Source organism: Chlamydotis macqueenii, chromosome 7 (assembly GCF_036417535.1).
Source record: "Chlamydotis macqueenii isolate bChlMac1 chromosome 7, bChlMac1.mat, whole genome shotgun sequence".
NCBI lineage: Eukaryota > Metazoa > Chordata > Aves > Otidiformes > Otididae > Chlamydotis > Chlamydotis macqueenii.
The window spans coordinates 20,586,643-20,602,042 of NC_141562.1; the positions used below are offsets into that span (position 1 = coordinate 20,586,643).

The 15,400-nt window shown below is 36.6% G+C and overlaps 1 protein-coding gene across 1 annotated transcript in view; it reads right to left on the reverse strand.

Moving 5' to 3' along the window:
- Positions 1-15,400, reverse strand: part of ERCC6 (ERCC excision repair 6, chromatin remodeling factor) — a 49,060-nt gene that overhangs the window by 3,044 nt on the left and 30,616 nt on the right. Inside the window, exons 10-19 of the mRNA XM_086752765.1 lie at positions 11,938-12,108; positions 10,649-10,825; positions 9,187-9,303; positions 7,667-7,762; positions 5,620-5,838; positions 4,780-4,890; positions 4,223-4,342; positions 3,065-3,159; positions 1,061-1,206; positions 245-976 (exon numbers count right to left, since the gene is read on the reverse strand). Of these exons, the coding sequence (XP_086608891.1) occupies positions 245-976; positions 1,061-1,206; positions 3,065-3,159; positions 4,223-4,342; positions 4,780-4,890; positions 5,620-5,838; positions 7,667-7,762; positions 9,187-9,303; positions 10,649-10,825; positions 11,938-12,108 (1,984 nt within the window). The remainder of the gene's footprint in view (positions 1-244; positions 977-1,060; positions 1,207-3,064; positions 3,160-4,222; positions 4,343-4,779; positions 4,891-5,619; positions 5,839-7,666; positions 7,763-9,186; positions 9,304-10,648; positions 10,826-11,937; positions 12,109-15,400) is intronic.

Here is a 15,400-nt window from a genome sequence, read left to right on the forward strand (position 1 = left end):
GTGTTTCTGGAAGGCTGCAGATCTCTCCGAAATGTTTGTGCTAAGGTGATTAACACATTCATAACTGCAGCACTTCAATGATGAACATTTTAATGTTTCACTACAGTAACAATAGGTAAAACATATTTTGTATTGTAGCTCTAACCAGAGTAACAGAATTTTTCCTTCCCTCACTTGTCTAAGTTTTATACACTTCTGTTTAAATAAGCCTGACACTGTTGAGCAGCCAAATAGCTACAGTTACCTGATTTTTTGAAAAGTTTCTCCAAGACATAATCATCATTTTTCTTTGAGTCTTCCTCCTTCTCTTCACTGTTCTCCTTTCTGTAACGCTTCTGTTTCACTAGATAAGGAATGCGCTCTCCTTCAAATCTAGCATCTTTGTGATGTTTCTTCTTAGACTTATCTTTGTGCCTCTCATGGGACAGCATATCCACCCTGTGCTTTGTTTTTGAGGTACATTTATAATGATTATTATCTAATTGCCCATCTTCAGTTTTAGCTACCTGCTTTTCCCAAGAGCCAGCTGCACCGCATGTAAGGCTGAAGTCTCCTGTGACATTTGCATTAGCTGCTCCATGTTCGTCATCAGCCACCATGGCGTTCAGACATTTGGCATTCTCTGAAGACCCTGAACCACCTGGCAAGGACTGGGACATAGATTTGTCAGCTGTTTCCAAACTTTCCTCCTTGCTTTTATTCAATGAATTTATATTAGAGGCAGCTCGTGCATTATCTTTTGCACAGCTATTTTCATCAAAGGTTTCCAAATTTCCTTTGGTTTCCTCACTTGTGTCTATTGCTTTAGAAGAAGAATTTGTTATGTGGGTGGTTGAGTAAGAATTGTATGACTTGCTGTACTTTGGTGAGCTGCTTTCTGTAAGATGGAGATGACCTTTGGAAGTGTCATTATCAGGTGGCTTTTCAAGTTTCCGTTTCAATTGGCGTTTTGGGACTTGAACATCTGAACCAGTACCTGAGGGATGAATGAAATTATTATCCATTTATCAAACACTCCAAACATTCTTTTTCTTTTAAATACATTTAAAAAAATGTGTACCTGCAAAAATTGCACTTGTTTCTGTCCCCTGAGATGCATCTGGGCTGCTCAGAGTAAAAAGTTCATAAAGGTCATTTGATTTGAAAAAGCGCCTCTGCTTAGGGTCTTTCAGCACTCTGTTCGTTAAAAACTGTTTGAAGATTTGTCTAAAAAACAAAAAAAAAGTACTTTTGTATATGAAACAATGTCTAGCTATGTTTAAGTACTGAATACAGTACTTAAATAGAAAACTGTATAAGCACAAACATTACCCTGCAGAACAATTAAGCAGTGGGAAGATTATGTTAGTTCTCAAAAGAAATCTTGAGTTAGTAACTTTCAAACCACCAACTAAATTGTTAAACACAGAGATTTTTTGTTTTGCAACAACCCCATAACACGACAGGTAACCACCATCCTGAAATGTCCTATGAGGCATCCCTTAACTAAGCAATAAATAACTTCACAGCTAGATATTTTTTTTTTTGTCCATTAAAATTGAAAAGCTTGCACACATTACAATAAAACTATCAGAAAGCTACTTGAAAGAAAAACAAGAGCTTGTTAAAATGACAACATTTTAATGGCTCAATTGGTTGGAGGAATCAAAAGCAGCAGAGTAGCTCAGTCTGATGGTGATGTCTGGATGACAACCACTGAAAAGGGAAATCAGACTTGTGGTTGGGAGGAAGGGAAAAAAGAGCCCATCTGCAGAAGAACAAATTTAGGGGAGAAGTAAGCTGCAAAACGTCTTCTGCTATTGGTAAATCTACTTCTATGCCATACTTGTACTATATAGCTTTTGATTGCAAGTTCTAGGCACTATTTTCCAGTACAGGAAACCCCATCCCTAAATAGATCTGAAAATCAGTTCTCAAGAAGTGTTATCACCATAGTTTTGGCTCTACTGGCATTAAGCAGGGAAACTATTTTTAAATCCAATGGCAAAAACTAAGTTTAAACATAGATGGGTGCACTGTAGTAGCTGGCATCAGAAGACTTTAAAGTTTTTAAGAATTAACTGAGCTTCACGGCTTCCTGCAAGGATGATCACATATTTGCAGGGAGGAAGACACAAAGTGAAAAGACAACTTGCTTAATGCTCAGAGTCCATCGCACTGTTCTGGAAATAAATGAATTTGTGATTGCTGTCCTGACCGTTAGAGCCTTGATGTGGTCAGTGTTCAAGAAGAAGTATGCTAGAGGGACGCAAGCCAAGCAACAGCGGATGCTTTACGTCCATGTGGTAAAACAGATTAAAAAAGGCACTCAGTAAGTGCTGGTATTTCATTATTTAGAGCTTTTCATTCATCTGCATTTTCAAAGAGGATATTCTAGTTCTAAAGAGTAATGCCTAGACAGAGGATTCCCACGTACATTCATTTGTAATTCATGTGAGTGAAGATAACTACTGAGAAAGCTGAATGGGAAAGCAAAACAAAACAATTTCATTGATTTCAAAATAGAAGCACTTTAAGGTTTTAGCTACATTTTGGAATAAGTAACTTGAATATGACTGGTGATTCTTGGGATTTAATTCTCTCACCTTGGGATGATTTAGGAATAAAATCAAATTGGGTTTTCAGAGTAGTAAACGGAGGTATGTACCACATACATCTTTATATATCCTGAGGACAATACAAAGAACTTGCTCATTTCAATTTGCATTTCAGACTTGTTGGGTCTCACGTTCTGAGTAAGGGGCTCATTTTCCTGTCTATGCCTCATATGCTCTCATTTACAGTGAATTCTGGGTGTGCTGGACACAGCTGCTGGAACAGATTGATGAGGTATATTTAGTATATGAGTCTTGGAGCTAGAGGCAGAAAGCACAGCCCTGCAACTGGGAGTCTAATATTAGAAGGCAGCTCATTTCTCAGCAGAAATTTTAAAAAGTTTTCCACGATGTGCCCATGATGACCAATGCTGGGCGTTACAAGCCATGTGGGCACATGCACAGATATGTCACTGTTACACTACCTCAGATTCACTACGAACGTTTTCTGGAGTATAGGGGTGACTGACCTGTGGTATATCTTCTCTTCAATGGTACCTGCAGTGAGAAGCCTATACACAGTCACCTGTTTCTTTTGGCCTATTCTCCAAGCACGTTCCCGAGCCTGGAACACAAAAGGTTTGGTTACCGGACATTAGCGTCTTAGACATATGTTTGACAGAGAGCTATCAATACCACTGTTTCAAACCTAGTTTGGACATTTAACAAAAAGTTCAAGAAGTTACATAGCTGTGGTATTTCTACAGCATTAGGACAACTAACTCAGCAAGAGAGGAAAACAATTTAGAAAGTTTACATATGTAAAAAGACAACTCTCCAATTTTGTACCAAGAAATCTAAGCAAAATATCTCAAAAAATAATGTTAAAATTAGAACTTCTATCTCCGGTATGTACTTTATGTAGACTTATTCCAAAAGGGATCTGTTTCACAACAGAGCTTTAATATACACATTTCCTTTGAACTTTTCTTCTTTTTCTTAACTGAAAGCTTTCCTACAAACATCTTGAACTAACTGTTAAAACAGACCAATCTAGGTCAGACTACACACTTGCAGATCTCAGAGCTATGTAAGATTTCCATCAAGAGTAGGTTTTTCCTCTCCCCCACATTATGTTAAGGGATTTGATAACCCAGAGTCTCATCACACCATCAGATAAAGAAAAACTTCTTTAAGGTATTGACTTATCAACAGCTTCTAAGGGCATAGCTATACATCATTATTTAGTGATAAACCAAATTTAAGCAACACTTGTTCTCATTTTCTTACCCTGCATTGCAACCATGAACAGTCATGCCTGTTCAAGAGCTTGCACTATTGTACTCTTCCTTCAGAAACATTTAGTTTGTTTGCTTATTTATTTAAAAACAACCCAGGCCATTTCAACTGTTTGTTTGGCTACACTCTAAACAGACTATATGAATCGACAATATTGAAGAGCGGTAAGGTATAACAGCATAAAGGGGATGTGGTGGAAACCACTTAAATTGGCTTTGCCACAAAAGTAATCATAATGTGGAAGTGCACCCTAAGCGACCATTGCTGGGAACAGTAACTTAGGGAAGAGCAACATAGCGCTTTAACACTATGTGAGGAGATAAACGCCATTCCATCATAATTTTTTCTTCAACTTAGCTGGTAAATGGAATGTAATGAACCAAACTTACCTGCGTGTCTGTACTGGGATTCCAGTCAGGATCATAAATAATAACCCGGTCAGCACCAGTCAAATTAACCCCAATGCCACCAACACGAGTTGTTAGAAGAAAAATAAATATAGTTTTGTCCTAGAACAGAAGAGAGAATTTACTAAAGCAAGAATTACCAAAATACAAGATAATAAAAGAATGCCAGATATAAAAAAAAAAGTTATCAGCATTATTTGCAAAGATGCAAATAGAGCCAAGAGAAGGAATACATTTGCTTGTTTGCCCAGCATCTCTTTTGACAAATAAAAGTTATTGCTCAAAATTTCATTTACTAATGTACAATAAAATATCTTTCCCCCCTTTCCAATTTCTTTTTTCTTAGCAGAAAATCCAGCTTCAGTGTGAAAAAAATAATGACCTTTTCCCCTCTCACCAAGAAAGTGGTTTCATTTGCCTGAACTCAGTTTTGTGTCTCAAATCTGAAGGAGTATATTTAAAAACAGACCAAGAAGAATTGCAAGAACTCAACCATACACTCACTAACAGGCATTAGTGTGTAGGATGCAACATCTCACCTCATTGAATCTTGTTATAAGGGGCTGTCTGGAAGCTATTGTTGTGGTGCCATCCATCCTGAGGTAGGAATAGTTTCTGTCTCTCACAAAGACTTCAAGTATCTGCAGCATCTATTGTGATAGAAAAACACTAATGAAATCCAGAAGTGAAGACTAAGCAACTGTCTGATCAAGTCATAAGAATTTCTGGTACTAACAGCAAGATGACAACCAAAAACTTGGGAATCTTAAATGAGCAGAAAATTAATTAACTTCCATAACTGGGGGACAAAGAAAAAAGTAGTAATTTCACTGCTGAATGCAAGAGTGGAATGTTAGTGCTTGGTTTGGGAAGTCCAGACCCACAGTCTTAAGACAGTTAACCAGGTAAATGGTGCAGCATTCCAGCGAATCCATGGAAGCATGACAAAATCGGGAATACACAGGGAAAACAAATGAAGGTCACTGTCTGTGCTACTGGCCCAAAGCACAGAATTCTGAGGATTAGAAGTGCCCATGCATTAAACAGAGCAAGCAAACTGACTACCAGTTCTACCCTGGAACTACACAGGAGGGACAATAAATACATCACCACTGCTTCAGCCTGGTATTATATGGGTACAACTGATACCAGCTTTGACCTAATGTACTGAATTTATGCCAGTAAAGCTTACTGAGCTTGGGAACTGGTCTCCAATTATTCCAAAGACATTAGTCTTTTTTTTTTTTTTTTTTTTTTTCTGTCTGAGAAGGACACTACAAAAGGTGGTTCTAATTACAAGTCTTGTTGGGACACACACACACATACACGTTTTCAGTTTTAGTAACAGCTAAAAGTAAAAAACAATGAGCTCATCTTACCTGTCTTGACTGAGTAAAAAACAGCACTCTGTGACCTTGTTTGTGCCATATTTTCAGTAAGGATTCTACCACTATCATTTTCCCAGAACGTTTCCAATATCCAAACTGATCTGCTTCCTCCACTTCAGCATCTGGTACACCCTTCAAAATCCTGGGACCACCAGAGAAGAGGTCAGGGTGGTTGCAAATCTTTCTCAAAGCTACCAGTCCTGAGAAAATCTAAACAATACAGGAGAAAAAAAATAAATTATTGACAAGTACTTGTTTCTATATGGGTTGTGGTTGAGAAAAATAAACAGCAATGAATTAATCCAGTCATCATCAAGAAGTTTGGTTTTAATAATGGTTTGCTCTTTGGAGAGGCCAATGGATGCTAATACTCGTTTCATGGAAAGTTTTAGGAAAAATGACTACAAGAGAAGGTCAATGAAATTTTCTGTTCTTGTGAGTCTATTCTGGTGACAATATTAAGATAATTCTGCAACAATTTCCACATTAGCAAAAGCAGTCCCTAGCTGTAATTCACAGTCAAATTTTTCCTACTCAAAAGGAAAAATTCCACCAAGTTTCTTACTTGAAATTATTGTGTCTCTCCTTCCAGCCTCTGCCATGTTAGCAGGTAACTTAAGGCAGATCTGAAGGACAGCAAGTATAGTCACCAGAATGCATGGTAACAAAGAAGAGATGAGTAAACATATTTGAACATACATATGAAGCTGAAAATTATAACTTTTGATGCCATGTTAGAAGGGTTCTATTCAGTTATTAATTTCGTAATACTACAAGTGTTATTTATTCTTCTGATATAATGGGCACTCATAAAAATGAACATACTTGAAACAGCAAATCCCTCAATTTTCTCTCACTACAAGTTGTATGAGCCTGCTCATAATTTATAGTTTATTTGTACAATAAGGTTTTAGTTTTTCAGTTGGGATTCACTGCTGTAATCACAAAACATCTAATAAAAGCATTGACATTTACTGTTTAAAATTTTCAAAACTCTAGCAAATATGATAGCCCATTCCGTAACATCTTAGAGAGATTTCTGCAGATATTTTTGAACAAGCCATCCCTTGAAGATCAAGCTCCTTAAAATAATTTTAATTGGGATAACTAAAATCGTTAGGCACCTGAAAAAACTTGGCCACTATACCTGTGTAAGATCTGGAAAAATAAAAAGGTCGAAACAGTGATCTGCTTTATATGGCACTGCAATATACATGACTGTACTGACTGTGCAACTAACTAGAGCCACTGGGCTTCAGAGGAGAAGGGATTTCACAGTTCACAAGACAGAGAAACATGTGGTGAATTATGCGTTATAATCAAGAAATATTACTTCTCCTTTTACAAAAAAATAGATCTGTATCCTGCAGCTAAAATGGGAGTGAAAAACACCCACTGCATGCATACAAAAGTCAAATGGACCAGATGTGTGCAATGCAGGAGTCACAGGGAATAGCAGACTTTTTACACAGGCAACAGCAGGCATTTTAAACTGTATTTCAATTACTGTTGTCATCCTGGCCACACCAATTTCAACACTTAGGTTGTGAGGATGGAGGAAAGAGATGTTGAAGGGACAGTAAGACAATAACAAGGATGCTTGCTATTTGCTCTGCTATATGTTAAGACTGTGAAATCACCAACTGTTACATCATGAAGTTACCATACTTCAACTGTATTCTCTGGACAAATTACTCTTTTCTCCTTTGCTACACTTTTGCAACTGGTTAAAAGCATGCATACAGTTATCTACAGCAAGTCACCCAACAAGCTGTAATTTGTTTCCAACATCACAAACATATTGCGAAGCCCATTCCATTCCTACTTTTGCACAGGGATCCCTACTACCCAGGGATCACTAAGTCTACGTATTCCATGGAACATTTCTGAGGAAAAAAAGCAGAGATCCACAGAAGCAGAACTGAGGTCAGTGTGTTTGCTTCCCTTCCTGCTCAGAACTCAGGTAAAAGAATCCAAAGGTCAATCCATGACTTTATCTGTCAAACTCTACCTGCCATTAATCTTAATCAATGCCAACCTGCATGTCTCCATTGAGAATCTGGTAAACTTCTTTAGAGTCGATGAAATTTTGATAGACTTGACGCTGGTCATCTGTCAAACGGCAAAAGAGGACCTACCAAAACAAACAAAGGAACTGCTCAAGTCCAACCTGTAAACTCCAAATAGAGTAAATTTTAAAGTTTTATAATGTGCTACAATGAAGCTTCACAGACATACATACCTTTACTAAGGTAAAAGATACCGTATAGAAATAATTAGAAATAAACTTAGAACTGTTAAGAGAATTAACATAATGATTAACATGGATTTCATGAGTTTTTCTGTGTCCTTTCCCAGTTGTTATTTTTCCCCTCAAATTGCTTTAGTTTTTGAAATGCTACCATTTTCTGGTTTTCAAGAGGTAACTGTGCAATGTTAGCCTTCTCTCTAAGCTATAAGAAACACTTTCCATTGTATGTCTGTTATGTCACTTAAAACTTGCAAATTCTTAGTATCTCATGGGAAAACTAGGTTAGCTCATGTAATCTGTTCTGTCATTAGCCTTTGAGTGTGAGTATAGAATGATTTTTCAGATGGTCTTATAGGCTAAAATGGAACAAAATAACTTCCTTGCATCCTGCAATGCACTGAACATTATGCTGTAAGTCAAACTTACGTAATGCCCTGTGACTGACAAGAACAAAAAGCAAATTTGTTTAATCTGTTTATGATTGTATTCTTTAGAGTAAATAGCTCAGACTCTTTAAGGTATATTCATACTCTTAAGAAATTTAAAATTTGATTTAAAAAAATCATTAAACTGCACAGCAGAAATTGTGTATGACCTACTCATTTATCATGCACCTTTCAGCACTGTCTTACAAAGATTAGCATGTCTACTTCTCTTTTAAAGGGAGGAGACAGGAAGGAAAAGAGTCAGGATAGGATAAGAAAGCCTGAAGCTCTGATGCCTGAGTAGCAGAAGAATCTAATAATTACTGTCAGTGAGTATTTGTAGGAATTTCAGTTGTTTAAATAATCCTTTCAACCTCCTCTACTAAAAAATATCATACCTCTTTGTAGAGCAAACAAGTTTTTGATCAAAAGGCTAATATTTTGGGAATTTATTAGAATGTACAAGCCCACTTTGAACAACTGCCATCAAGTAGTCCTCTACTATTTGCTGCCCAAATTAAGGTTTTTACAGCTGGAAACAATGTTAAAAGTGTCCAAGAGATGCACCATAGGAAACACTCCACCGACAACTCATCTGTATGCACCCTGTAACCTCGGAGGACAGTATTAAGCAGACCTGACTGCACTTCATACGCTCTTTGTTTTTCAGATGAGAGTGTACTTGTATAGACCCTACAAGATTATGATCATTTAATACTCAGAAAACAGATGACAAGAATAAGCAACTTGAAAATGCTACATCTTATCTTTAGTTAAAACAGCATTTAATCTCCTATTAGCACATTTTATTTCCAAATGTCCATGAACGATTGGATTTTGGGGAGGGATAGGGCTCAGATCTAGTAGCAAAGATAAGCAAACCTGTTCATTTTTATCTGGAAGTGAAAGGCTCATTTTTACATCAGCCTTCATTCTTCGCAGCAAGTAGGGGTTTATGGTGTCCCGTAACACACAGGCACATTTGTATGCAGTTTTTACCTGAAGAAGGACAAAAAAGCAAAAGTTGTACTTTGGTTCTTGCTATTAATTCTGGCAACAAAATTCCATAATTAGTTGTAGGAAAATCCTAATAGAATAAGATGGTTTATGATTTATATAGATCTATAGTTACATATTCAACACAATATGAATTGCAATAAAATTCATGTTAGCAATGACAACATTGAATAAGTAAGTCTTGCTCAGATACCACTAATTTATCTTTCCTAATTTAGTGGAAATAAAAGAGAGCAGAAATGAGAGATTTCTTTCAGAAAACAATCTAAGAAGTAAGTATAAACCTGCACAGAACCAAAATCCACATGAAAAACTGCTAATACATATACTGAAGATCAAAAAAGTAGCCTGCAGCAATGGTGGTTACTAGGCAATAAGTGAAGATTAGTGCCCGCTTGAGACTATTAAAAAAAAATCGGTACAAGAAAATCCCCATGATCACAGAAATGAAAGGTCACTCTGGCCTTAAATGGAGCATATGGTTCTGTAATGGGTAATGGATGTGTGAGATGGGTATTAACTGTACATAATGGCTAAAAATTTCTCTTAAAGCAAAACAAAGAATATAATCAATTATTGATACGTAAGAAACAAATTGGCTGTCCAATTTAGTAAATTACTAGGCTTTAGACAAGGGAAGTACTTAACTCAAAAAGAAAAGAAAACTTTAGAAATGTATGCGTGCAAAACATTACAAAGAATATTTAAAAGGATACAAGTTTATTAGCATTATATGAAACTGAGTCTGCAGATTATTATGCAGACAATTTGTCTACCAGCTAATTTGAAAAATGTTTAAGAAGTCATAAATACTAAGAACAACAACTTCAAAAATTAAGACATACTTATTCAAAATAATATTCCAAATATTTTTTGCTTTCAAAAATAAATAGCTTATCTACTTTCAGACTTCCAATACCTATTTTAGGTTTTAAAAATGAAAGCTGTTTTCAGTTTGGATTTAAGGATTTATCTACTTGCTGAAGCTTGATATCAAACAGGAAAGTTTATTTAAATACATTAAAATATTAGATCAGTCACCTCCCACCTCAACTTGCTTATCTTTACTTTATATAAAAGAGTACTTCCAATGATTTAAACTTTAGGGCTTCTGACAAGAAAACTTTGTGTATAAGCTCTATTCCTGTAAAAATGAAACGGTCTCATTTAGTTGAGCAGTTCTTTTCAGATACGCAGCAGTAAAACACACACATAACCCTCTTTTGAGTTAGTGTCTACAGCATACACCATGAGGTACATTTAAAAGTCAGTTTTAAAACAATACAATAGTTTCCTTCAAACAAAGTGATATTTTTGATGCATTCACCTGGACAGGAGAAGCATTGGAATATCCTCCCATGGTTATTGGAATAGAAAATTGCTCCATGAACACAGGTAGCGTTCCCAGTTTCCCTGGGAATATGAAGTCAAAGAGGGACCAGAGCTCCTTTAGGTTATTTTGCATAGGGGACCCAGATAAGATGATTCGATGGGGTGTGCGGAACTATTAATAAAAACCACAAAACCAAAGAAAATTATTTTCATGGTTCACAGTGTAGCCTGCATCCTGCCTCAAAGGACAGTCAATTTCACCATCAATGAATTCTCATTTTAAAATATGCGGCCTCATATACCTGAAATAAATAGCTTTCTGCAATATATTTTCCATAAACTGTTAGCAGGAAATGAACACCAGCAATCTGACATTTATAGAATCATAGAATGGTTAGAGTTGGAAGGGACCTTCAAAGGTCATCTAGTCCAAGCCCCCTGCAAGGAGCAGGGACATCCCCGACTAGATCAGGTTGCTCAGAGCCTCCTCCAGCCTGGCCTTGAACGTTTCCAGGGATGGGGCATCCACCACCTCTCTGGGCAACCTGTTCCAGTGTTCTACAACCCTCATTGTAAAAAATTTTTTCCTAATATCTAATCTAAATCTACCTCCCTCCATCTTAAAACCATTACTCCTAGTCCTGTCACAACAGGTCCTACTGAACAGCCTCTCCCCATCTTTCTTGTAGGCCCCCTTGAGGTACTGGAAGACCGCTATCAGGTCTCCCTGGAGCCTCTTCTTCAGGCTGAACAGCCTCAACTCTCTCAGCCTGTCCTCATAAGAAAGGTGCTCCAGCCCTTTTATCATCTTCGTGGCCCTCCTCTGGACCTTCTCCAACTGGCCCATGTCCTTCTCATGTTGGGGGCTCCAAAGCTGGATGCAGTACTCCAGGTGGGGTCTCACCAGGGCAGAGTAGAGGGGGAGAATCACCTCCCTCAACCTGCTGGCCACACTTCTCTTGATGCAGCCCAGGATGCGGTTGACCTTCTGGGCTGCAAGGGCGCATTGCTGGCTCATCTTATCCCTAGTGGTAAGTTACTACACAATTTAACATTTCTGTTTTTTTTTTCCTTTACTATACTTCTGTAAATGTACTGATGTAAACTCATTAAAAATATTAAATAAGTTAAACAATCAAACACAGACCACTGTGATTTATGCTTTTATTCTTTATTAATAGTCAAAATGTGTATTTTTATGATAAAGTAATACAGGCTACCAGATTTTGGACCCCCCTCCCCGCCCAGTCCTTAAAAATCTTTCATTTATTTTTTATAAAGTACCTGTTTGCACGCAAGTGTGACTGCGGCATTTGGATTTCGGATTTTGTGACCCTCATCCAGAATAACGTAATGCCAGTCATAGCTGTGGATGTTATCCTGCATCAGTCGAATGTATGAATAAGACGTAATTAAAATTCCATGGCACGAAGCAATTTCACGAATTAGTTTCACCTAAAAGCAAAAAGCGCACGTTGTCAGTAACAGTGAGACAGAAAACTCAGACTCACTCAACAACAAGTTTGCTGTCCAAAATACGTGCAAAAAGTTTTGAAAAAGCAGAGATAAAATTTACTTTGCAAAGAAAATAAGTACAGGCAAGACTTTCATTCTATGATTCTCAGCTCATCTGCAAGAGAATGAAGCACTTGAATACTGTCATATAACAGATTAGAGTTTGATCTGACGCTTGGTCAGAAGGAAACCGTGGGTGGTTTTTGGTGGTGGTGGGTTTTTTTGTTTGCTTTTGGGGTTTTTTTTTTTTAGTTTTTTAAAGACAATGTCTGAAAAAAACAAACATTAAATTTGATTAAGTAACTAGTTTCTTCATGCTCTCCTATATTCACCTCACAAACCCAGCTTTGTGTACTGCATGCAGTATCTAGAATGTTAGAGGAAAATTAAACAAGTGACAAATCAAAAAACAATCACAAAGATCTACTTGGTTAATCCTAAATTCTGCCCAACTCTCCTCATTAATATGATTAATATATTTGTTATTAATATTCAAATTTTGTGCTTCTCTTGTAAGCTATAACCTTTCCCCGAGTTTTTACTAGCCTTTATAGCTCTAAATTATGTGGGGCAGGGACAATCTGTATCACCTTCCACAGCATTTGCAGTATTCAAGACTCATCTTTCTTGCATTTATCCTCCACATATAAATCTAGAAGACTAAGATGATGGGCTGGGAGGTGATCCTGAATGAAACAAACATACCCAATGCAAAAGAAAAGAAAGTAGAACCACCACAGAATTTGCTAAAGGAAAGGCAAAACCCTTATTACTCAAAGTGCCTTTAAGAAAAAAAACAAAAAAAACAAAAATCCCAACAAACCAAAACCAACAAAAACAAAAAGGAAAAATCCATCTCAGACTTAGATGGTGTTAAAAGTCTATGATCTTTTACTGTAAAATTTCTTGCTCAAAGACATAACAGAAGATTCAAAAAGCTTTTAACTGTCCAAGAATTTCCACTTTCTGATTATCATCTTCTGATAAAAATATAACACATTAAATAACGTCAACATCATGAGTCACGAGAGAATATATAATCTTTAGAACAATTTGTATTACAGAGTAGGATTTCTAGGCAGGTGTGGACACCCAAAGCTTAATTCTACCTGGTACTTTGCCCACAGTCTGCAACCGTGTCCTGAAGTCTCAGCAATGGCCTACCATAGAATATTGTAGACATCTTTACCCAAACACTTAAGACAAATTATCTCGGGTGATTTCAAATTAAAAGCTTGTAAAATATGTAACCTCTCCTAGTTTTTGCAATTAATAGGGTATGTCTGCAATTAGCCTGACTTACAGAATGCTACACTGTTGTCATTAAAAGATGTTTTGTGAAAGTGCTGCTGTTATTACGGAGACTCAAGAGACCAATCCCTCCTAGAGGGCAAACGGTGGACTAGTAGAAAACAACAGCCATAAATCACATTGTCAGGTAGCAGAGAGAACAGAAGTGAAACACAGGCACATGAAGGCCATTCACTGTAAACACACCACAGCAGAATCCTAGTCAGGATTTACTGAACCTGTAATTAATTAAAGTTTCCTTCAAGCTAAGTTTTTAATAATCAAGGATTTATGCTGACAATGAAGAAATACAACACCACAATTTTATCAACTCACACAACAACACTTATTAACTTTCATTTTACTACATTGGGTACTTTGTCAGAGGTTGCCTTCACTTTAGTTGCAGCTCTTGGAATAATTTTAAATATTTTAAAATATAACAACAGATTTAATATTGGATACACACTGTTTTGAGGTTGTAGCATTTCAGAATGTATGCTGTTTTAGAATGTATTCTTTAATTCACAATTCCTGTTTTGTTAGATTCAAGTATGCGTAATTCCCCCCCAACCCCCAATGTATTCAATGAAATATTTCAGGGCATGCACTGTTAAACTAAAGAAAAAAAAAAAAAAATCAGCTTAAGAGAGACAAATCCTACTAATGCCAAAAGATTACACAGCAGTTATCTGGCTTTGAAATTCTGAACTCTGGCCCTTAAAAGATGCTAATGAAGAGAGGAACATGAGACTAGATTGAGTAATTCTGATTTTGTAGTTCTGTTCAGCACAGTATTTCAGGCCCTTACAATTCAAGGACAGTATTCTCTCCTAATTTAGGGTGCTAAATTGACTGTATTGCCTTGTCTTCACTGGGACACATGCAATGTACAAAGACTGTAAGATTTTTGGCAAGCACCATTTCTTAAGGCTAAAACGTTTATGATTTATTCTAAGGACACAACTCTAAGTAAACTTTTTTTTTTTCCTATTTGTACCTTGCTGTAGCTACAAGTTCGTTTCTGAGGCTACAAAAACAGAACAACTTTTTTCACTGATGCTTACGGAAATAAAGTTTATCTTTTTTAGCATAAAGTAGTCTTTTAAAAAATATTTAAGAGGACCTGGACTCTTCTATAATATTATGAATTCAACATGGCAATTTTTTTAAACAGAAATATTTATGTTAAGACTGAACTTGAAGAACTAGACTAGTGATAACTATGAAATGCTCTAAACATTCAGATACCTTTAGTGCAAGTTGTGAACTTACAGAACTAATATCTAGCCACCTACGCAACCATATATCACTTGTGAATCTAAAATGCATTCTTCAGCAGGCTTATCACTATCTCATAACCAACCATTAAGCCCAGAGATCCATAAATTCAACCTGTAAAACCTCTTTATTATTTCCCTGCCTCCAACAAAACAATTTAAGTGGCACCATGAAGAGGCTTCAAAAGAACACATTACAATGTTTAATAATGTAAAAGTTGCAATAAGAAGAGCTAAAGCACTTACTACATACATAACAAGAATGCTACTTCTTGTGGCATGATACTGAGTTTATCTGAGTTTGGTCCTTAATTCAGCAACAGAGCCTTTGGCTAAAATAGAAGTTCCATATGCAGTCACGCCAGTAACTGTTAACCTCTGCAGCTTATTTTCTTTACATGTAGATTGCACACTCTATTGTGAGTGCAGAGGTCTAAAATCTTCAGTGTGAAAAGTAATCTTCAAATAGATGGTTCCACAGGTGCAAGCATCATGAACTGACAATTGCATTTGAGGGCTGCATAGTGTGTCCAGCATTTGACCAGAATAAGGGAATGTAAAGTTACAGCTGTAAAAATGTTATGCGATTACCACCAGAAAGAATTGTTAAGCTCAGTGATACTTGTTCTAAAGAAATTAAAAGTTCAGCCTTGATCTTAAAA